Source organism: Piliocolobus tephrosceles, chromosome 4, assembly GCF_002776525.5.
Source record: "Piliocolobus tephrosceles isolate RC106 chromosome 4, ASM277652v3, whole genome shotgun sequence".
NCBI classification, from domain to species: Eukaryota; Metazoa; Chordata; class Mammalia; order Primates; family Cercopithecidae; genus Piliocolobus; species Piliocolobus tephrosceles.
Genome location: NC_045437.1, coordinates 80049074 through 80071097, shown reverse-complemented (window position 1 = coordinate 80071097; position 22024 = coordinate 80049074). Strand labels below are relative to the sequence as shown.

General features: G+C 35.7%; 1 protein-coding gene across 3 annotated transcripts in view; it reads right to left on the bottom strand.

Moving 5' to 3' along the window:
- Positions 1-22024, bottom strand: part of XRCC4 (X-ray repair cross complementing 4) — a 321280-nt gene that overhangs the window by 53771 nt on the left and 245485 nt on the right. Inside the window, exon 8 of one of the 3 annotated variants that reach the window (XM_026454267.1) lies at positions 7761-7862. The exons of the other annotated variants lie outside the window; for them this stretch is intronic. Coding sequence (XP_026310052.1) covers positions 7850-7862 — 13 coding nt within the window. The 3' untranslated portion in view covers positions 7761-7849. Of the gene's footprint in view, positions 1-7760; positions 7863-22024 lie in introns of those variants that run through there. 3 annotated transcript variants of the gene reach the window in all.

Below are 22024 nucleotides of genomic sequence, written 5' to 3'. Positions count from 1 at the left end.
CTATCACCTCCATTTCAAAGAATTTTATTTCAACATAAAATAAAATGTTTAGTGACCACACAACTCTTATCTACCTAATCAATGACTGTTGGGTAAACATTCATTTACAATATCCCAGAATGTGAGCTTGACATGAAAGTTTTCTTTTGCATATCGTTTAAATGCTTGCATTGACTCCATATATATGGATTTTCTCTTTGCATAGTATGAATTCCTGGGTCATACCATTTGTGAATGTTTAACATCTTTTACAAAATGGTGCCAAGTTGTTTTTCAAAGTGTCTGAACTAATTTCCACTCCCTTTAGCAGTGTGTAAGGGTTGCTGTTGATCAATTTCTCTCCAATAACATATATATGGATTCAATGCAAACAAAGTACATGAAAAAGCTGTCAGGAAGCATCTATGTTTTATAACACTGAGTCTTAGAGCTCCAAGGGTCACCAGTCTGTGTTTCATAAAGTTGTCTACCTTGTTACATAATCAATTTGCTTGTTTTCTTCGTATGTTGGAGCACCATCTGATAAATAGAAAAGGAACTCTACACTTAAGAGCAAAGACATTTTGGAGTAGTTTTTCTGCTTCAGAGAGACTCTTTAAAACAAACAAACAAACAAAAAAATCAGCACACCAAAATCTATTTCTATTGAGAACTTTGGTTAAACTACACCAGGAGGACACACAGCATCACAGATGACTAGAGTAGTGCATCTACCTATTCCTGCTGTATTTTAATGCTGAGGTAGGGATAGTTTTAAATAGTCTCAAATAACCAGGGCCCCTGGGATATAATACCAAGAAATATTTTAATTTTTCAGTCCCAGGGTTTTTTTGTGTTTACTGTTTGCCTACATTAGTCAAAAAATGTCCTGACAGATAGATCTTGCTATGTCTTCCCCTTTCTCTCCAGCCTTAGAATGTTTTCTTACCAGCATTAAAAGGGAAAACCCAAACCTGCTATCTTAAATTGCTCAATGATTTCAATTACTCGAAAATATTTTATGTAATATCTGATACATATACTTATAATAGACATAATATGTAATATACATGTTATAGGGCATAATAGTATATTAAACTCCTGCAAAGCTACCACCTAACCTAAAAACCCCAAATTGCCAATGCAGTTATATCCAATCTACTCCCCCTGCCTCTCCACATAGGTATAACCCTCTCTTATACTGTGTGTTAATCATCGTCTTGTCTTAAAAAGAAAAGTTTTATTACATATATACATATACCTAAATAATAGCTTTTATAAATGCTGCTTTTTGAGTTTTATAAAAATGGAATCACTGTAGCTAGTGTTCTTCTTATACTCACCATTAAGAAACTATGACTCATCTATAAATATTTTTAATTTTCAATGTTGTGTAATACTATCTTGTATAATTCTATAATTTATTATTATATTTTGCTAAAATAAACAATGCTGCTATGAACATTTTAATATGAATTTTTGGAGCAAATGTACTAGATTTTCTCTTTGCATAGTATGAATTTCTGGGTGATACTGTTTTCTACTTCCTTTAGTAGTGTATAAGAGTTCCTATTGACCTTCCTCTTCAATACCTCATATTGCCAGAACTTTAAATATTTGCCAAAATGATTTAAAATTATATCTTTTTGTAGGATTAAAAAATTCCCTTTTATGTGGAAAGAAGTTACAGGAAGAGTATTATTTGAAAATAAGTTGCTAATATGTTGCCCGTGTTACTTCTGAATAGTTTTGTATCTGGTGACCATAAATGTCCTTCTAAGCATTCTCCTACTTAAGCACAACACAACCATCAAAACAGAAAATTAACATCGATACACTGCCGCCACTTAATTTTCAACCTCCATTCAGTTTCCGCTAATGTTCTTTATCTCGAAATGTCCCAAATCATACAAAACTTTAGCAGTTACATCAATTTAGGCTTCTTCCTTAGTTCCGCAGTCATTTCTTGAGGTACTTCTGATGATAATTGGCCAATTGATATAATGGAATGTACTTAATTTGAGTTTGTTTGAGATTTCCTCATGGTTTGATTAAAGTTGTGCACCTTTGGTAGGACTATTACAGAAGTGCTGCTGTGTTCCTACTGCATTTGATCAAGGTGGTATAGGGTTCAAATTGTACCATTACTGATGATGTTGATTTTGATCACAAGATTACCATGCTTTTCTACTGAAAAGTTTCTCTTTTATCCTTTAAAATTTATAAGTGTTTTATGGAGAGGTAATCATGTTGACCATATTTTTATATGTTTCAAAACTATTTGTGCTTTTCTTTTCTGGAATGTCTGATTAAGTCTCTGGCCTATTTTACTATTGTTTTCTTGGCTTTTACTTAATTGACTTAGAGAATACAAATTCTTTGTCAGCTATATGGGTTAGAAATATTTTCTCTCACTACATGGGTTTTCATTTTCTTTATAATGTTCTTTGATGTACCAATACTTCTTATTTTAATGTGGTCAAATTTATACATTTTTCTTTTGTGGCATTGCACTCTTTCAGTCTTATTTAAGAATATGTTCTCTTAAGACTTTAAAAATATTCTCCTGTGTTTTCTTCCAAAAGTGTTAAACTATTGCCTTTTATATTCACATTTTAAATTCATTTGAAATTTGTTTTCATGTAGGTGTGAAGAGGGGATCAAATTTCATTATTTTTTTAAATAAAAAATCAACTTGCTGGGTGCAGTGGCACATGTCTGCTGTCCCAGCTAATAAAGAGGCTTAAGTGGGATGACTGCTTGAGGCTAGGAGTTGGAGTCCAGTCTGGGCAACATAATGAGACCCTACCTCTAAAAGAAAAATTTAAAAAATTAAAAATAAAAAACTCTATTGTCATAGTATTATTTATTATATAGTTGATTCCTTCTCTAGTGAGTTTTATTGTTACTTTTGCCATATGACAAATTTGTACATATGCATAAGTGTCTTGTTCGATTCTTTCCTTTACCTGTTGTCTATCCCAGTGCTAATATCATGCTTTACTAATATTCCTATATAATAAGTCATGATTCTGGTAGATAAAAGTTTCCCCACTTTATTCTTCTCCAGGACTGATTTGGTTATTCTTAGCCTTTTGTTCTTCTATGTAAATTTCAGAAACAGCTTGCCAAAATCTTGTTAGAATTTTGATGATAAATAAGTGAATCTATAAATAATGGAGAAAGAATAAAAATCTTTAAGTACTGAATATTCCTGTCCTTTAAATTTTATAATTTGCTCCATCTTTTTATTATTTAGCCCTTGTATATTTTGAAAGTATTTTCTAACTCTGATGCTGGTGTATAGAAATGCAATAATTTCTGTTTTTTTGTCATGTATCAAGTCACTTTGCTAAATATTCTTATTAATTCCAAGTATTTACCTATAGATTCTTTTGAATTTTCTATGTAATCAATAATATGCACTATGAATATTGACATGGTTTGGCTGTGTTGCCATCCAAATCTCAACTTGAATTGTATCTCCCAGAATTCCCATGTGTTGTGGGAGGGACCCAGGGAGAGGTAATTGAATCACAGGGGCCAGTCTTTCCCATGCTATTCTCGTGATAGTTAATAAGTCTCACAAGATCTGATGGGTTTATCAGGGGTTTCCACTTTTGCTTCTTCCTCATTTTCTCTTGCTGCTGCCATGTAAGAAGTGCCTTTTGCCTCCCGCCATAATTCTGAGGCCTCCCCACCCATGTGGAACTGTAAGTCAATTAAACCTGTTTTTCTTCCCTATCTCAGGCATGTCTTTATCAGCAGTGTGAAAACGGACTAACAGAAATATTGAAAAATTTCTTTCTTTTCAAGACTTACACATTTTATTTCTTTTTGTGCTATGCATTCTCTGGCTAGGACCTCCAACACAGTATGGAATGGAAGTAGTGATCATGGGCATCTTGTTGAGAAGAAATGTTTCTATTTCTTGGTGTTTGTTTGTTGTATACATAAGAAGATTCTCATAAATTCTAGCTTGCAAAAATGTTTTGTTATAGCTGAGTGCTGAATTTTATTCAACTTCTTTGCACTAATTGAGGTTTTACTCCTTTAATCATTGCGGTATATTTACTCCTTCCTGAAATATTTAACTTTTTCATCATATATTTTTCAGCTTATCGAGATTTGATTGACAAATAATTGTATATATTTACGGTATACAATTTGAAAATTTTATATACATATACAATATGAAATAACCACAACAATCAAGCGCTCATTAACATAAGTATCACCTCATATAGTTACCTTTTTTGTATAATAAGAATACATAAAATAAACAGCTAAATTTCATAATAATGAAATTATTACTAGCGAAAAATTTCATAAGGTGAATGAATAGATGAACGAACTGTGGTACATCCGCACATAGACTACTACTCAGAAAAAGCAGTGATACATACTGATATATTTCTACATGGAAAAATCTCAAGGCATTATGCTACATGAAAGAAGCCAGACTCAAGATGGCTATATACCGTAGGATTTTATACAGCATTCTGGAAGAGGCAAAACTATTGAGATAGAAATCACTTCAGCAGTTGCCAGGGCTGGGTGTGGGGAAAGAGGATTGACTACAAATAATTACAAGGAAATTTAGGATGATGGAAATGTTCCCAGTCTGATTATATAAATTTGCCAAAATTCATAGAACTATATACCTAAGAAGCATGAATTTTACTTTGTGTTAACTATACTTCAATAAGCAAAACAAACAAGTTTAAAAATATGATAGAAATGTTTCCTGGAAGAGCATTTTCTAGCAATTCAATATTCATGATGAGCTTTTATCTCTGATTAACATGCAGGTGTATGCCATTAAGTGTAAAAAAGCTATTTTTTTTTTAAAAACAATGTATTGTTCATTGTGAAATATATATTCATGGAACGGCAATAACAATTCCTTAGCAATCCTTTGGGAATGGGGACAAGCAATTGAGGAAGGCAGTTTGCTAGTGTCAAATTGTCAAGGGATGCTTAATATGCTTCTTTAGATTTTCTATTTCTCTTAACACTCTTTAAGAAATAGATTACAAGCTGCTTTCTGGCATGAATTGTTTGCTATAAGACTAAAAGAAACGTAATTGGACATTACAAAAAACTCATGTTATGCAATGTCAGAATTACACTTGTAAAAGCAAAACTTCAAGAAATAAACCATATTGTAGTTCAAAGCCTGGAAAATGTCATGTTAGTAGAATATATAGATCCCAAATGAATTTTCCCATAAAGAATATTAAATGCGATAGGGCTCAAGCTTGGTTAGAAGGATTTTAAAACTTCTTTTGATCATGGTTAAAAAATTAGGGACGTGATGTTAAAAACTCTCAATAAACTAGGTATTGAAAAACTCTTAAGTAAACTAGGCACTTAAATGTAAAAACCAAAACTATAAAAATCCTAGAAGTAAATGTAGGCAATACAATTCAGGACATAGCAATGGACAAAGATTTCATGACCAAGACTCCAAAAGCAATTGCAACAAAAGCAAAAATTGACAAATGGGGTCTACTTAAACTAAAGAGCTTTTGTACAGCAAAAGAAACTGTCGTTGGAGTTAACAGAAAACCTAAAGAATGGGTGAAAATTTTTGCAATCTATCCATCTGACAAAGGTTTAATATCCAGAGTCTACAAGGAACTTAAACAAATCTATAGGGAAAAAACAAAGAAGCCCATTAAAAAGTGGGCAAAGGACATGAGCAAACACTTCTCAAAAGAAGACATAAGTGCAGTCAACGAACATATGAGATACCACCTCATGTTAGTCAGAATGGCTATTAAAAAGTCAAAAAACAACAGATGCTGGTGAGGATGCAAAGAAAAAGGAATGCTTTTACACCGTTAGTGGGAGTGTAAATTCGCTCAACCACTGTGGAAAACAGTGTGTAGCAGAGACATGGAATCAACCTAAATGCTCAGCAATTATAGACTGGAAAAAGAAAACATGTACATATACACCAGAGAATACTATGCAGTCACAAAAAGGAATGAGATCATGTCCTTTGCAGGGGCATGGATGGAGCTGGAAGCCATTATCCTCAGCAAACTGCTGAGGAACAGAAAATGCAGGAACAGAAAACCAAACATCACATGTTATCACTTATAAGTGAGAGTTGAATGATGAGAACACATGGACACAATGGGAGAACAACACACACAATGGGGTCTGTTGGGGGGTGTTGGGGGAAGGAGAGCTTCAGGAAGAATAACTAATGGATGCTGGGCTTAATACCTGGGTGATGGGATGATCTGTGCAGCAAACCATCATGGCACACGTTTACCTATGTATCAAACCTGCATGTCCTGCACATGTACCCCTGAACTTAAAATAAAACTTGTAGAAAAAAAGAAAACAATTAAGGACAGATTCTGTTATGAATAATAACAAAATAAAAAGAAATTTGGAAGAAAATTGCCTATAAGTAATCAGAGAATCTGGCTGAAAGCAGATAAGGTCATGGACTCTAAAAAACAGCAGGCTCAAATATGTGATAGCTTTTATTAGGAAGCAGAAACATTTCCAGCCTTATTGCAAAAGGGAAATGTTGACTAGCAAAAGCTCATACTAGGGAATAGAATAGGAGATGCCTACGTGCCAAAGAAGACTGGATTGTGCTACATTGTTCTAGGAAGCAACTTAAAAAAATCACTTGAAGGGTTTCCAAAGTAGCCAAAGGTGGGGGACAGTCCATTCTACATGATCACCTGAGATTGAGGTAAATCTTCTGAGTTCTCAGTATGTCTATTTTCAAATTACTTTTAGTTTGCTTTTATAAAGTGGCTTTGTTCTTGAATTTACATGGTGATTCTATGCATATTATCTTGAGTCAATCAAAATCTTTACTCTCCCTAAGGTACTACCGAATGTCAAATAGTTCATAATCTTAGCAGAGTCTTAGGGTGAATCATTAGAGTGTATTGGGAGGAAACAAAGGCAGCCATAGGAATACTCCACTGGCATGAACATACATGGAATTCAAGTATGTGTCTGTCTTCCTAGAATACTAAAAACTATATTTTCCTTCTTTCAGCTACACTAAAAAGCTGCAGAAATGGCAAAAGCCGACAGTATCTTATGTACTTAAGAAACCCCAAAATATTGATCAACACTTTCTACGTTTCCTCTTACACCTATTGGCAAGGATAAGGATATTGAGAAGGATATTTCTATGAATAAAATATTATTGTTTGATCAATAGAAGAGTTATCTTAGATCATTGATAAAAACAAACAGAATATTGATATTTGTCTAAATGAATTCTAATCTCCCTCTCAGTTCTGTGTTTATTTGCATTAATAGTAAAGTTTTAGATCATATTAGAGGTGATTATCACAGAAGACCCTCTACCATAATTATACATGAAGTGAGACCTCCCTTGTGGACCTACCTATGTGTAACTGGGATGTAACATGGTTCAGTTTACCAAGTGTGGGGGCCAGAGGCTGAAAGGTATGGGAAGGGATTGTGAGTCCATGGCTTTCAGGTGAGGTGGGGATGCTGAAATTTTCAGTATGAATCAATTTCCCAGTATCTAAGTATCTAATGATCAACTAATCCAGTTTATTGGCTCTGAAAACAACAGCTGCTTTTTGCTTTTCCTATCATCCCTGGATAATCAAACTGTCCTTCATATTATAACTTTTCATTTCCTTTGGTTTCATTGCTAAATCACTGATACCTGATCTATACCACAGTAAATCTTCATTTGGCTTATAACATCTTTTCTTTACCATTTTTTCTCTTTCTAATATAAATTAACCTTGAAAACAGATTTCAAAACTCACCCAAGTTCTGTCTAGTCTGTAACATTTCTAGGAGTTCCAAACACAGTATCAGATATTTTTGTTCATTCATCTGACCACTTCTACTGTTCAACTCTGACAAGAGAACACAAGAAAAATGACCTCTATTTATTTTGCACTTGGCCAAAAACTTCTAGGCAAAAATTTGTATTAATAAAAAAAAAAAAATAGAAGAAGAGAAGAGAAATATTTTTATTAAAACTGTTGCCTTATTTTTATTAGAATTTGAGGAATTGGTAATTATTTTCATAACTAGAATAAATAATTTCTCTCCAACTGATTAAAGTATGGTACTGCTGATAAGGTTTAATTAATATTTCTACGTAAAAATCTCTCTAAAATCCTCAGCAACTGTCAATGATAGAAAATAATTTGTAATGCTGGAATATTCATTTATATTCTTTGTAGTATATTTGCTATTACTTTTTCCAAGGATACTTTACAGCCATATACTTTTTTTTGACAAATATGAGTAATCGACAAATTAAAATCAATGAAAATTACTTTAGGGCTAATTATTTCCTTATTTAAACTGTGTATTTCAAAATACCATTTTGCATTATAAAACTTACCATGTTGTTTTGGTTTCTGCATTTTTGTACTCCCTTCCCTGCTTGGGAAACACTATTTTATTTCAAGCTTCAGTTCAGGTCATCCAAGGAGCTTTAAAGTACTAGATCCGCCAGAGTCAACACTCCACCCATGCTCCCCATCTGCTCCCACATACTTCGAACAGGGCTCTTGCTGTACTATAACGATTATTTTTTTGTGTTTGTCTCTTTCATTAAAGTTTGAGTTCCTCAGTGTATTTATTTCCTATGACTGCTGTGACAAATTACCCAAACTTGGTTGTTTAAAACAACACACGTTTATTTTCTTATAGTTCTGGAGTCCAGAAGTCTGAAATCAGTAACACTGGGATAAAATCAAGGTATCATCAGGGCTGCATTGCCTCTGAGGCCATTAGGGGAGAATCTGTTCCTTCCTCTTCCGGCTTTTTGTGGTTGTAGCATTCCTTGGCTGTGAGCCACATCTCTCCAGTCTCTGCCTCCAATGTCACATTGCCTTCTTCTCTGTCTGTGCCAAATCTCTCTGTGACTCCTTCTTATAAAGATATATGTATTTGGGCTTACTCTGATAATCCAGGATAATCCTAGGATGATCAAAATCGTTAACTTGATCACACCCACAAAGTCTTTGCCATATGATAACATTCGCATGTTCCACAAATTAGGACATGCGCATGCAGCGTTTGGGGAAGATGGAGGGAGTGGTTATTCAGCCTATCACATGCAGTGAGGGAAAGGTTTCTTATTCATGTTGGTACCTTCAGTCCATAGCACATTGCCTGGCATAGAGTAGGTACTATATAATTGTGGGATAAAAACATAAATAATTTCACTGATGTCTTTAATTGCATATAAAGTCATGAAAAATTGTGAGTTTATAGCATTTGATAGAGTTCATCATTGAGATACATTGAAGCTTAAACAGGCTAATTGTAATGTTTTTAATGGCATATATAGTAAATAAATTTGTTTTATAATTAGGTTCCTATTAAATGTCTAACAATATTCCAGAGTTATGCAGATATCATATATGTAAAAAATTCTTCAGATAACACAGTTTACAAGTAAGTAAATGTTAATTGTGAAAGCACAGAACATAAAATAAGAACCAGCTTAACAGTACAAGCTCATTACGTTTCCAATTAAAAACATTAATTCAAATGTTTACAATTATCATCTTTAAAAGGGTTGTTTTATTTTAAATGATGGACACTAGATAGTAAAATATTTCTTAAGTCATATAAATCAACTGAATCTCTCAGACACTGAATAATGCTTCCAGTGAATGCTTGGCTGGTTTCCTGGTCTTTGTGCCATTTTGGTGTGACTTAATCATGGATAATAAAGGACATTACCATAACACATTAAATTTTTTGCACGTTGATCATAGATAGAAAATTCTTCAGGGAATACCACATCTTTGCAATTATATTATGATCTTATCTGTATCCCACAATTCCAGTTAATGTTGTGGAGTTAAAAACCCCATGCCTGAGCCTGAAAGGTAGATGGATCTAACACACATGTGTCTTTTATTTAGTGAGATATCAAGTTGTTTGTGTGTACAGCACATTCATGTTCTTCATAGTATGCTGAGATTAACAATAATTTGAAAAATAAAAAAGTTAACATATTAACCTTATTAATATTTTCTGTGGCTTAATAGGAACAGGCAAAGCTACCAAGAAAATAATTTAATCTGAGATTTTCTAGATTCATACACAAGCATTTCCATGGGGGTAAGAATCAAAAAGCGCTAATAAACATTGTCAAAAGAACTGGAGATTTTCTTGATGTATTCTGCTACATCATTCCAAAATATGTGATGAAAATTGTGGCAAATTGTGCAACCCTAAAAAACTGAAGTGAAACTGATATAAACTTACTGCAATCATAAAGTTCAAAACTATTATTTAGTGAATACAGGCACACTTTGGATACACTGCCAGTTGGGTTCCATGCCAAAACAATAAAGTCAAAATCTCAATAAAGTGAGTCATATAAATGTTTTGCTTTCCCTGTGCAGAAAAAGTTGTTTACATGACACTGTAGCCTATTAAGTGTGTAACAGCATTATGTCTAAAGAAATGTACATAACTTGCTCATGCTTGTAATCCCAGCACTTTGGGAGGCCAAGGCGGATGGATCACAAGGTCAGGAGTTCGAGACCAGCCTGGCCAATGTGGTGAAACCCCATCTCTACTAAAAATACAAAAATTACCTAGGCGTGTTGGCTGGCACCTTTTAGTTCCAGCTACTCAGGAGGCTGAGGCAGGAGACTTGCTTAAATCCGGGGGGCAGAGGTTGCAGTAAGCCGAGATTGCGCCACTGCACTACGGCCTGGGTGACACAGCGAGACTCTGTCTCAAAAAAAAAAAAAAAAAAAAAAAAAGTACATAATTTCAAAATGTTTATTGCTAAAAAATGCTAATAATCATCTGGCCTTCAGCAAGTTGTAACCTTTTTGTTGGTGCAGCGTCTTGCCTCAATATTGGTGGCTGCTGATTGATCAGGGTAGTAGTTGCCAAAGGTATTGAGTGGCTGTGCAATTTCTTAAAATAAGACTATGAAGTTTATGACACTGATTGACCCCTTCACAAAATATTTCTCTACAGCATGAGGATGCTATTTGACAGCATTTTTTCCACAGTAGAACTTCTTTCAAAATTGGAGTCAATCTTCTCAAACCCCACCTCTGCTTTATGAACTAATTTTGTAAATGTTCATAGAATCTTCACCAGGAGTGGTTTCTATTTCAAGAAGCTCATCTATAAGAAGTCCTCATCCATTCAAATGTTACTGTAAGACTGCAGACTACACTTCTAATTCTAGTTCTCCTGCTGCTTCTACCACATTTCCAATTACTTCTTCCACTGAAGTCTTGAACCCCATAATCATCCACAAGGATTGGAATCAACTTCTCCCAAACTCCTGTTAATGTTGATATTTTAACCACCTCCCATGAATCATGAATGTTCTTAATGGCATCTAGAATAATGACTCCTTTCCAGAACATTTTCAATTTACTTTGCCAAGATCCATCAGAGGAATCACTATCTATGGCAGTTACAGTCTTACAGAATGTAATTCTGAATTAATAAGACTTGAAAGTCAAAATTATTCATTGATGTATGGCTGCAAAATGAATGTTGTGTTAGCAGGCATGAAAACACAAACTTCCTTGTATATATCCATCAGAGGTCTTGGATGACTAGGTGCATTGTCAATGAGCATTCAACATTTTGAAAGGAATCTTTTTTTTCTGAGCAGTAGGTCTCAACAGTAGGCTTGCAATAATCAGTAAATCATGCTGTAATCAGGTGTATCGTCATCTAGGCTTTGTGGTTCCATTTCTTGATCAAAGCAGCATAGATTTAGCTTCATTCTAAAGGGCCCTAGGATTTTCAGAATGATAAATGAGCACTAGCTTCAACTTAAAGTTACCAGCTGCATTAGCCACTGTCAAGAGAGTTAGCCTCTTCTTTTGAAGCCAAGAATTGACTTCTTTCTAGCTATGAAAGTCCCAGATGGCATCTTCTTCCAAAAGAAGGTTGTTTTGTCTACACCGGAAAGATTTTGTTTAGTGTAGCCACTGTCATCAATTATCTCAGCTAGATCTTCAGGATAACTGGCTGTAGTTTTTCCACTGGCACTTGTTGCTTCACCTTGCATTTTTGTTTTAAATGGCTTCTTTCCTTAAACCTCAGAAACCGATCTTGGCTAGCTTCCAGTTTTTGTTCTGCAGCTTCCTCACCTCTCTCAGCCTTCATAGAATTCATGAGAGTTAGGGCCTTGCTCTGGATTAGGCTTTGGTTTAAGGGAATTTTGTGGCTGGTTTGATTTTTCTATCCAGACCATTCAAACTTCATCTCAGTAATAAGGCTGTGTTACTTTCTTGTTATTCATGTGTTCACTGAAGTAGCACTTTTAATTTCCTTCAAAAACTTTTCCTTTGCTTTCACAACTTGGTTGTTTGGTGAAAGAGGCCTACCTTTTGACTTTTGGCTTTCAACTTGTCTTCCTCACTAAGCTTAATCATTTCTAGCTTTTGAATTTAAATGAGAGACGTGCAACTCTTCCTTTCATCCGAACTCTTAGAGGCCATTGTAGGGGTATTAACTGGCCTAATATCAATATTATTGTGGGTCAGGGAATAGGGAGGCCTGAGGAGAGGGAGGAAGATGAGCAGCCAGCCAGGCAATGAAGCAGTCAGAATGCATACAACATTTATTGATTAAGTTTGTAATATTTAATGGGCATGGTTTGTGGCACCCCAAAATAATTATAATAGTAAAATAAATGATCACTGATCACAGATAACCGTAACAGATATAGTAATAATACAAAGTTTGAGGTATAGTGAAAATTACAAAAATGTGACAGTGACACAAAGTGACCACATGCTGTTGGGAAAATGGCGCTGATAGACTTGTTCAACACAGGGTTGCTGGAGATGTTCAATTTGTAAAATATGCAATATCTGCAAAGTGCCACAAGTGAAGCAAAACAAAATGAATTATGTCTGTATTAGAATAACACTGCCTATTGAAAGCTGTTATCATGTATATCATTTACATTTTAACTGCACTCATTACTATTTCTTTCCATTATGGATATAGAGAATCTGGAATAATATACATCCTATGTCAGTTTCACTTACAATTAGACTGTTCCCTTGTGCAACCAAATGGTTTTCTTTAACTAGGCAACAATTATCTAGAAAGCATGTTAAAGGATAATTATCAAAGTATAGAACTGCATTACTTATATCCCTTTGTTAGAGAAAGGGCTATAATTTATTTATTTGACTGATACAATTTTTTAAAATTAGTGTCTACCACATGTTATTACTTTGCTTTACAAGGAATATATATTGAAGGAACATTTATTAAAGGAAAAGTCTATATTGCTAGGATATATCTGAGAATCAAAAGGGAGGTATTTGAAGCAAGAATGAGATTAAATAATAATAAAATAGTATTAACGAAGAATAAGATTTTTATTAAAGATTTTGTTCTTGCTTGGACACAAGATGTCTAGAAATTCTTTACTCAGAAAGCTATGTAGTAATAATTAAATAACATACAATATTACTGTCTTTATAAAACTTATATTTTAGTGAAAAGGGATGAGTAAAATCAATTAGAACATAATATTTTAGAGATTGATATGGTCTACAGAGAAAAATTTTAACGGGAAGTATATTAGGAGTGGGATGGGTTACAATATTAAATACTGTGATCAAGAATAGCTTCACTGAGAAGTTGGAATAGAAACTAAGGTGTGAAGGAGGAAGCAAGTCAGTATCTAAAGAGTATTCCAGGCAGAGGAATCCTTGTGCAAAAAGCAGGATTACAGCTGATGTGTTAGACAAATATGTAAGAGACTGGCGTGGCTGGAGCAGATTTAGTGCTGGGGAGAAGAGTATGAAAGGAATCTTTTTTTCTGAGCAGTATGTCTCCACAGTAGGCCTAATATATTGAGCAAATCATGCTGTAATCAGATGTGAGCCCAGAAAGGTAAATGGGGCAAACAGGTAAAAACTGGGGGAAAAAACCCGATAAATATCCTATAGCAGTAAACTGGTTACATGTATTATGGAAAGTCTATACAATGAGATTTTTTGGAATCATAACCAAGAATGGGTTAGCCCTAAATGTGTTGTCTATTAGAAGATTTCAGTGGACAGCAACAGTACTGTGTACACATCATGGTCCCTTCTGTGTACATTAATACATGATCTTTATGTCAGAAAAGTGCTTTCTAAAAGGATACATAAGAAAGTTAATAGCAGCAACCTTTAGACAGAAGATTCAGAGGCAGGGTGGAATATAAGAAAAGCTTTTACTTTTCAATTTATGCTTTTTCTATACCATGGTTTTTGTTTTTTTGACCACCTGTATTGTTACTTTTACCATAAAACAACAACAACAACAACAAAACAGACATTTGTTGGCATGGTTTCTGTCAAATCTCATCAGCAGTTTTGATATATAACTATATCATATATATATATGATATAAAACTATAAGAGTTTTGCCTTTTGCCCTTTGAATGCCATCTCAGCATCCCCAAAATGAATTTTGCAAGTGTTCTGTTTCTTAACTTCCTTTATCAGAGCGTAGACCAATGACTTTACTAAAGTCATGACAATTTCACTAAAAAATCAGTTCCCCAATTTGAACTTCTTGGCTACTTAGCAACTACATGCATCTTAGCACTCTCATTTCCACAACTTCTCCGTGCTGACTCCTGTACCAACCAACTATAATCACACATATGAACGTATTCACTCCTGCCTCCATACTGCCAATAGGCTGTCTTCTACCACCCAGAAATGCATTTCCCCCTCCTCTCAGAGAAAGCCTCTTCTTTCAAAACTCTCCTCCCATATGAAAAGTTCCTAAATTCATTTCCAACTCATTTTTATCACTGAGCATTCCTAAACATAATTTAATTTGTATTAACCCTATGCAGGTATCAGTTCTCTTTCTGTATTAAGGTACTCTCTTAAAGAGCAGAAGTTAAGGCTTTCTTCAAGTATCTTCCCATCTTGACCTAATATGATGCTCCTCACACAACAGGTGATCTCTCCATAGTTAATTCTATTAATTTATATTGCTTAGAAAATAATTCTACAAAAACATAGGGAATGATAGAGCCTAGAGTGGTCTTATAAATAACCTCAAACTCTTTGTGTAAATTCTGTGGATTTACCTGCTCCTCTTTCATTACACTCTCTTTCCAGGATGATTTTTGCTACTGTAGAAAGTGGAAAGCTAAAAATTATATTTCTCAGTCTCCTCTGTGAAATATTAGAGATGTTTTGAAGGTGAAAGTGACGCAAAGGGTATCCTCTTAACTCATTTTACTGTTTTTGTTTTTTAGCCCCAACAAGCAAAGTCTTGATAGAGTATGAGAGGGTTTTCTGTAGCAGATTTCTGTGCCTATTCTTCAGCTTTCTGTGTGGCAAGAGGCAGTTGTGGTAGAGGTGGTGGCAGAATATATGTTCCCAGGCTCCTTTACCAATTTTGAGGCTGCCATGCATGGCTTCTTGTATTCTTTTATATTTTGCAGTTTCACAAAGGACTTTCTTTCCATATTTATGAATCTTTTATAAAATATATTAAAAGGCTATATGAATTATTGATATTACATTGAATATTTAATAAAAAGCCTTTATTAGAAAGAAGAAATAGGTACAGAAACTATATCTGGAATAAAGGGCCTACTTAAATTAGTGTGCACAAAATAGTGGTATGCATTATTGTAAGAGTTTAATAATATACATAAAACAGATACAGATAAAACTTTTTGTTTTATCTGTTTGCTCTATGAGAAACTCTACCAAAATGACCAGATGATAAATTTTGTTGGCTTGCCTGCTTCTGAAGACTCCACCTCAGCAAACAGGGCATAGCCAAACAAAAGGCAGCAGAAACCTCTGCAGATTTAAATGTCCCTGTCTGACAGCTTTGAAGAGAGTAGTGGTTCTCCCAGCACAGAGCTTGAGATCTGAGAAGAGACAGACTGCCTCCTCAAGTGAGTCCCTGACCCCTGAGTAGGCTAACCGGGAGGCACCCCCCAGTAGGGGCAGACTGACACCTCACACAGAAGGGTACCCCTCTGAGACGAAGCTTTCAGAGGAAGGATCAGGCAGCAACATTTTCTGTTCAGCAACATTCACTCTTCTGCAGCCTCTTCTGCTGACACCCAGGGAAACAGGGTCTGGAGTGGACCTCCAGCAAACACCAGCAGACCTGTAGCTGAGGGTCCTGACTGTTAGAAGGAAAACTAACAAACAGAAAGGACATACACACCAAAAACCCATCTGTACGTCACCATCATCAAAGACCAAAGGTAGATAAAACCACAAAGATGGGGAAAAAACAGAGCAGAAAGCTGAAAATTCTAAAAATCAGAGCGCCTCTCCCCGTCAAAGGAATGCAGCTCCTCACCAGCAATGGAATAAAGCGGGACAGAGTATGACTTTGATGAGTTGAGAGAAGAAGGCTTCAGATGATCAAACTTCTTGAGATAAAGGAGGAAGTTCGAACCCATCGCAGAGAAGCTAAAAACCTTGAAAAAAGATTAGATGAATGGCTCACTAGAATAATCAATGTAGAGAAGTCCATAAATGACCTGATAAAGTGGAAAACCATGGCACGAGAACTACGTGACAAATGTACAAGCTTCAGTAACTGATTCAATCAACTGGAAGAAAGGGTATCAGTGATTGAAGATCAAGTGAATGAAATGAAGTGAGAAGAGAATTTTAGAGAAAAAAGAGTAAAAAGAAATGAATGAAGTCTCCAAGAAATATGAGACTATGTGAAAAGACCAAATCTCCGTCTGACTGGTGTACCTGAAAGTGACGGGGAGAATGGAAACAAGTTGGAAAACACTCTTCAGGATATTATCCAGGAGAACTTCACCAACATAGCAAGGCAGGTCAACATTCAAATTCAGGAAATACAGAGAACACCACAAAGATACTTCTTGAGAAGAGCAACTCCAAGACACATAATTGTCAGATTCACCAAAGTTGAAATGAAGGAAAAAATGTTAAGGGCAGCCAGAGAGAAAGGTCGGGTTACCCACAAAGGGAAGCCCATCAGACTAACAGCAGATCTCTCGGCAGAAACTCCCAAGCCAGAAGGCAGCAGGGGCCGATATTCAACATTCTTAAAGAAAAAAATTTTCAACCCAGAATTTCATAACCAGCCAAACTAAGTTTCATAAGTGAAGGAGAAATAAAATCCTTCACAGACAAGAAAATGCTTAGAGATTTTGTCACCACCAGGCCTGCCCTACAAGAGCTCCTGTAGGAAGCACTAAACATGGAAAGGAAGAACAGGTACCGGCCACTGCAAAAACATGCCAAAATGTAAAGACCATCGATGTTAGGAAGAAACTGCATCAACTAACGAGCAAAATAACCAGCTAACACCATAATGACAGGATCAAATTCACACAAAACAATATTAATCTTAAATGTAAATGGGCTGAATGCTCCAATTAAAAGACACAGACTGGCAAATTGGATAAAGAGTCAAGACCCATCAGTGTGCTGTACTCAGGAGACCCATCTCAGGTGCAGAGACACACATAGGCTCAAAATAAAGGAATGGAGGAAGATCTACCAAGCAAATGGAAAACAAAAAGCAGGGGTTGCAATCCTAGTCTCTGATAAAACAGACTTTAAACCAACAAAGATCAAAAGAGACAAAGACGGTCATTACATAATAGTAAAGGGATCAATTCAACAAGAAGAGCTAACTATCCTAAATATATATGCACCCAATACAGGAGCACCCAGATTCATAAAGCAAGACCTTAGAGACTTACAAAGAGACTTAGACTTCCACACAATAATAATGGGAGATTTTAACACCCCACTGTCAACATTACACAGATAAACAAGACAGAAAGTTAATATGGATATCCAGGAATTGAACTCAACTTTGCAGCAAATGGACCTAATAGACATCTACAGAACTCTCCACCCCAAATCAACAGAATATACATTCTTCCCAGCACCACATCACACTTATTCCAAAATTGACCACATAGTTGGAAGTAAAGCACTCCTCAGCAAATGTAAAAGAACAGAAATTACAACAAACTGTCTCTCAGACCACAGTGCAATCAAACTAGAACTCAGGAGTAAGAAATTCACTCAAAACTGCTCAACTACATGGAAACTGAACAACCTGCTCCTGAATGACTACTGGGTACATAATAAAATGAAGGCAGAAATAAAGATGTTCTCTGAAACCAATGAGAACAAAGATACAACATACCAGAATCTCTGGGACACATTTAAAGCAGTGTGTAGAAGGAATTTTATAGCACTAAATGCCCACAAGAGAAAGCAGGAAAGATCTAAAATTGACACTCTAACATCACAATTAAAAGAACTAGAGAAGCAAGAGCAAACACATTCAAAAGCTAGCAGAAGGCAAGAAAAAACTAAGATCAGAGAAGAACTGAAGGTGATAGACACAAAAAAAACCCTTCAAAAATATCAATGAATCCAGGAGCTGATTTTTTGAAAACATCAACAAAATGGATAGACAGCTAGCAAGATTAATAAAGAAGAAAACAGAGAAGAATTAAATAGATACAATAAAAACTGATAAAGGGGATATCACCACCAACCCCACAGAAATACAAACTACCATCAGAGAATACTATAAACACCTCTACGCAAATCAACTAGAAAATCTAGAAGAAATGGATAATTTTCTGGACGCTTACACTCTTCCAAGACTAAACCAGGAAGAACTTGAATACCTGAATAGCAGTCTCTGAAATTGAGGCAATAATTAATACCCTACCAACCAAAAAACGTCCAGGACCAGATGGATTCACAGCTGAATTCTACCAGAGGTACAAGGAGGAGCTGGTACCTTTCCTTCTGAAACTATTCCAATCAATAGAAAGAGAGGGAATCCTCCCTAACTCATTTTATGAGGCCAACATCATCTTGATACCAAAGCCTGGCAGAGACACAACAAAAAAAGAGAATTTTAGACCAATATCCCTGATGAACATCGATGCAAAAATCCTCAATAAAATACTGGCAAACCGGATCCAGCAGCACATCAAAAAGCTTATCCACCATGATCAAGTGGGCTTCATCCCTGGGATGCAAGCCTGGTTGAACATACGCAAATCAATAAATGTAATCCAGCATATAAACAGAACCAAAGACAAAAACCACACGATTATCTCAATAGATGCAGAAAAAGCCTTTGACAAAATTCAACAGCTCTTCATGCTAAAATCTCTCAATAAATTTGGTATTGATGGGATGTATCTCAAAATAATAAGAGCTATTTATGAAAAACCCACAGCCAATATTATACTGAATGGGCAAAAACTGGAAGCATTCCCTTTGGAAACTGGCACAAGACAGGGATGTCCTCTCTCACCACTCCTATTTGACATAGTGTTGGAAGTTCTGGCCAGGTCAATCAGGCAAGAGAAAGAAATCAAGGGTATTCAGTTAGGAAAAGAGGAAGTCAAATTGTCCCTGTTTGCAGATGACATGATTGTATATTTAGAAAACCCGATCATCTCGGCCCAAAATCTTGTTAAGCTCATAAGCAACTTCAGCAAAGTCTCAGGACACAAAATTAATGTGCAAAAATCACAAGCATTCTTATACACCAGTAACAGACAGACAGAGAGCCAAATCATGAGTGAACTCCCATTCAGAATTGCTTCAAATAGAATAAAATACCTAGGAATCCAACTTACAAGAGATGTAAAGGACATCTTCAAGGAGAACTACAAACCACTGCTCAGTGAAATAAAAGAGGACACAAACAAATGGAAGAACATACCACGCTCATGGATAGGAAGAATCAATATCGTGAAAATGGCCATACTGCCCAAGGTAATTTATAGATTCAATGCCATCCCCATCAAGCTACCAATGAGTTTCTTCACAGAACTGGAAAAAACTGCTTTAAAGTTCATATGGAACCAAAAAAGAGCCTGCATTGCCAAGACAATCCTAAGTCAAAAGGACAAAGCTGGAGGCATCACGCTACCTGACTTCAAACTATACTACAGGGCTACAGTAAACCAAACAGCATGGTACTGGTACCAAAACAAAGATATAGACCAATGGAACAAAGTCCTCAGAAATAACACCACACATCTACAGCCATCTGATCTTTGGCAAACCTGACAAAAACAAGAAATAGGGAAAGGATTCCTGACTTAATAAGTGGTGCTGGGAAAACTGGCTAGCCATATGTAGAAAGCTGAAACCGGATCCCTTCCTTACACCTTATACAAAAATTAATTCAAGATGAATTAGAGATTTAAATGTTAGACCTAAAACCATAAAAACCCTAGAAGAAATCCTAGGCAATACCATTCGGGACATAGGCATGGGCAAGGACTTCATGTCTAAAACACCAAAAGCAATGGCAACAAAAGCCAAAACTGACATATGGGATCTAATTAAACTAAAGAGCACAGCAAAAGAAACTACCATCAGAGTGAACAGGCAACCTACAGAATGGGAGAAAATGTTTGCAATCTACTCATCTGACAAAGGGCTAATATCCAGAACCTACAAAGAACTCAAATTTAGAAGAAAAAACCCCATCAAAAAGTGGGTGAAGGATATGAACAGACACTTCTCAAAAGAAGACATTTATGCAGCCAATAGACACATGAAAAAATGCTCATCATCACTGGTCATCAGAGAAATGCAAATCAAAACCACAATGAGATACCATCTCACACCAGTTAGAATGGCAATCATTAAAAAGTCAGGAAACAACAGGTGCTGGAGAGGATGTGGAGAAATAGGAACACTTTTACACTGTTGGTAGGACTGTAAACTAGTTCAATCATTATGGGAGACAGTGTGGTGATTTCTTAAGGATCTAGAACTAGAAATACCATTTGACCCAGCCATCCCATTACTGGGGATATACCCAAAGGATTATAAATCATGCTGCTATTAAAAGACACATGTACATGTATGGGTATTGTGGCACTATTCACAATAGCAAAGACTTGGAACCAACCCAAATGTCCATTAGTGACAGACTGGATTAAGAAAATGTGGCACATATACACCATGGAATACTATGCAGCCATAAAAAAGGGTAAGTTCATGTCCTTTGTAGGGAAGGAAATTCATGTCCTTTGATGGAAGCCATCATTCTGAGCAAACTATTGCAAGAACAGGAAACTAAACACTGCATGTTCTCACTCATAGGCGGGAATTGAACAATGAGAACACTTGGACACAGGAAGGGGAACATCACACACTAGGGCCTGTCGTTGGGTGGGGGGAGAGGGGAGGGATAGCGTGAGGAGTTATAGCTAATGTAAATGATGAGTTAATGGGTGCAGCACACCAACATGGCACACGTATACATATGTAACAAACCTGTACGTTGTGCACATGTACACTAGAACTTACAGTACAATAAAAAATAAATTAATTTAAAAAAGAAAATTTATACTACTAAGCATAAAAGAATATTTTGAATATGTTTATGTTTTCTCTAAATGTCCCACAACATAAAAATTAGTTTTTAAAATCTTAATAACTTGTGGTACTTTCACATTGTACTTATACCAGTCAACAACTGCAGAGATGTGATAGATGGTATATTTTAAAAATCCCTTTTGTTCCTAAAACCTTAATCCATTTTCTAGAAGACCCACATATAATTCTGTTCAAAGGCATATGGAAACCACATTCCCTTAAATGTTAATAGAAATGGCTTAATAAAGCCTAGTGAAAATTTCAGTGTTGTTATTTCAATATTTGTTAAATTAATGTGATTGCCATGCATAGCCTTCTCAAAATTGCAAATTATATATATATGTATATATACATATGTGTGTGTGTGTGTGTGTATATATATATATATTTTTGATGGAGTATCGCTCTGTCACCCAGGCTGGAGTGCAGTGGTACGATCTTGTCTCACAGCAAGCTCCATCTCCTGGGTTCACGCCATTCTCCTACCTCAGCCTCCCAAGTAGCTGAGGCTACAGGTGCCCAACACCATGCCCGGCTAATTTTTTGTATTTTTAGTAAAGATGGGGTTTTACCATGTTAGCCAGGATGGTTTCGATCTCCTGACCTCATAGTCTGCCCGCCTCAGCCTCCCAAAGTGCTGGGAT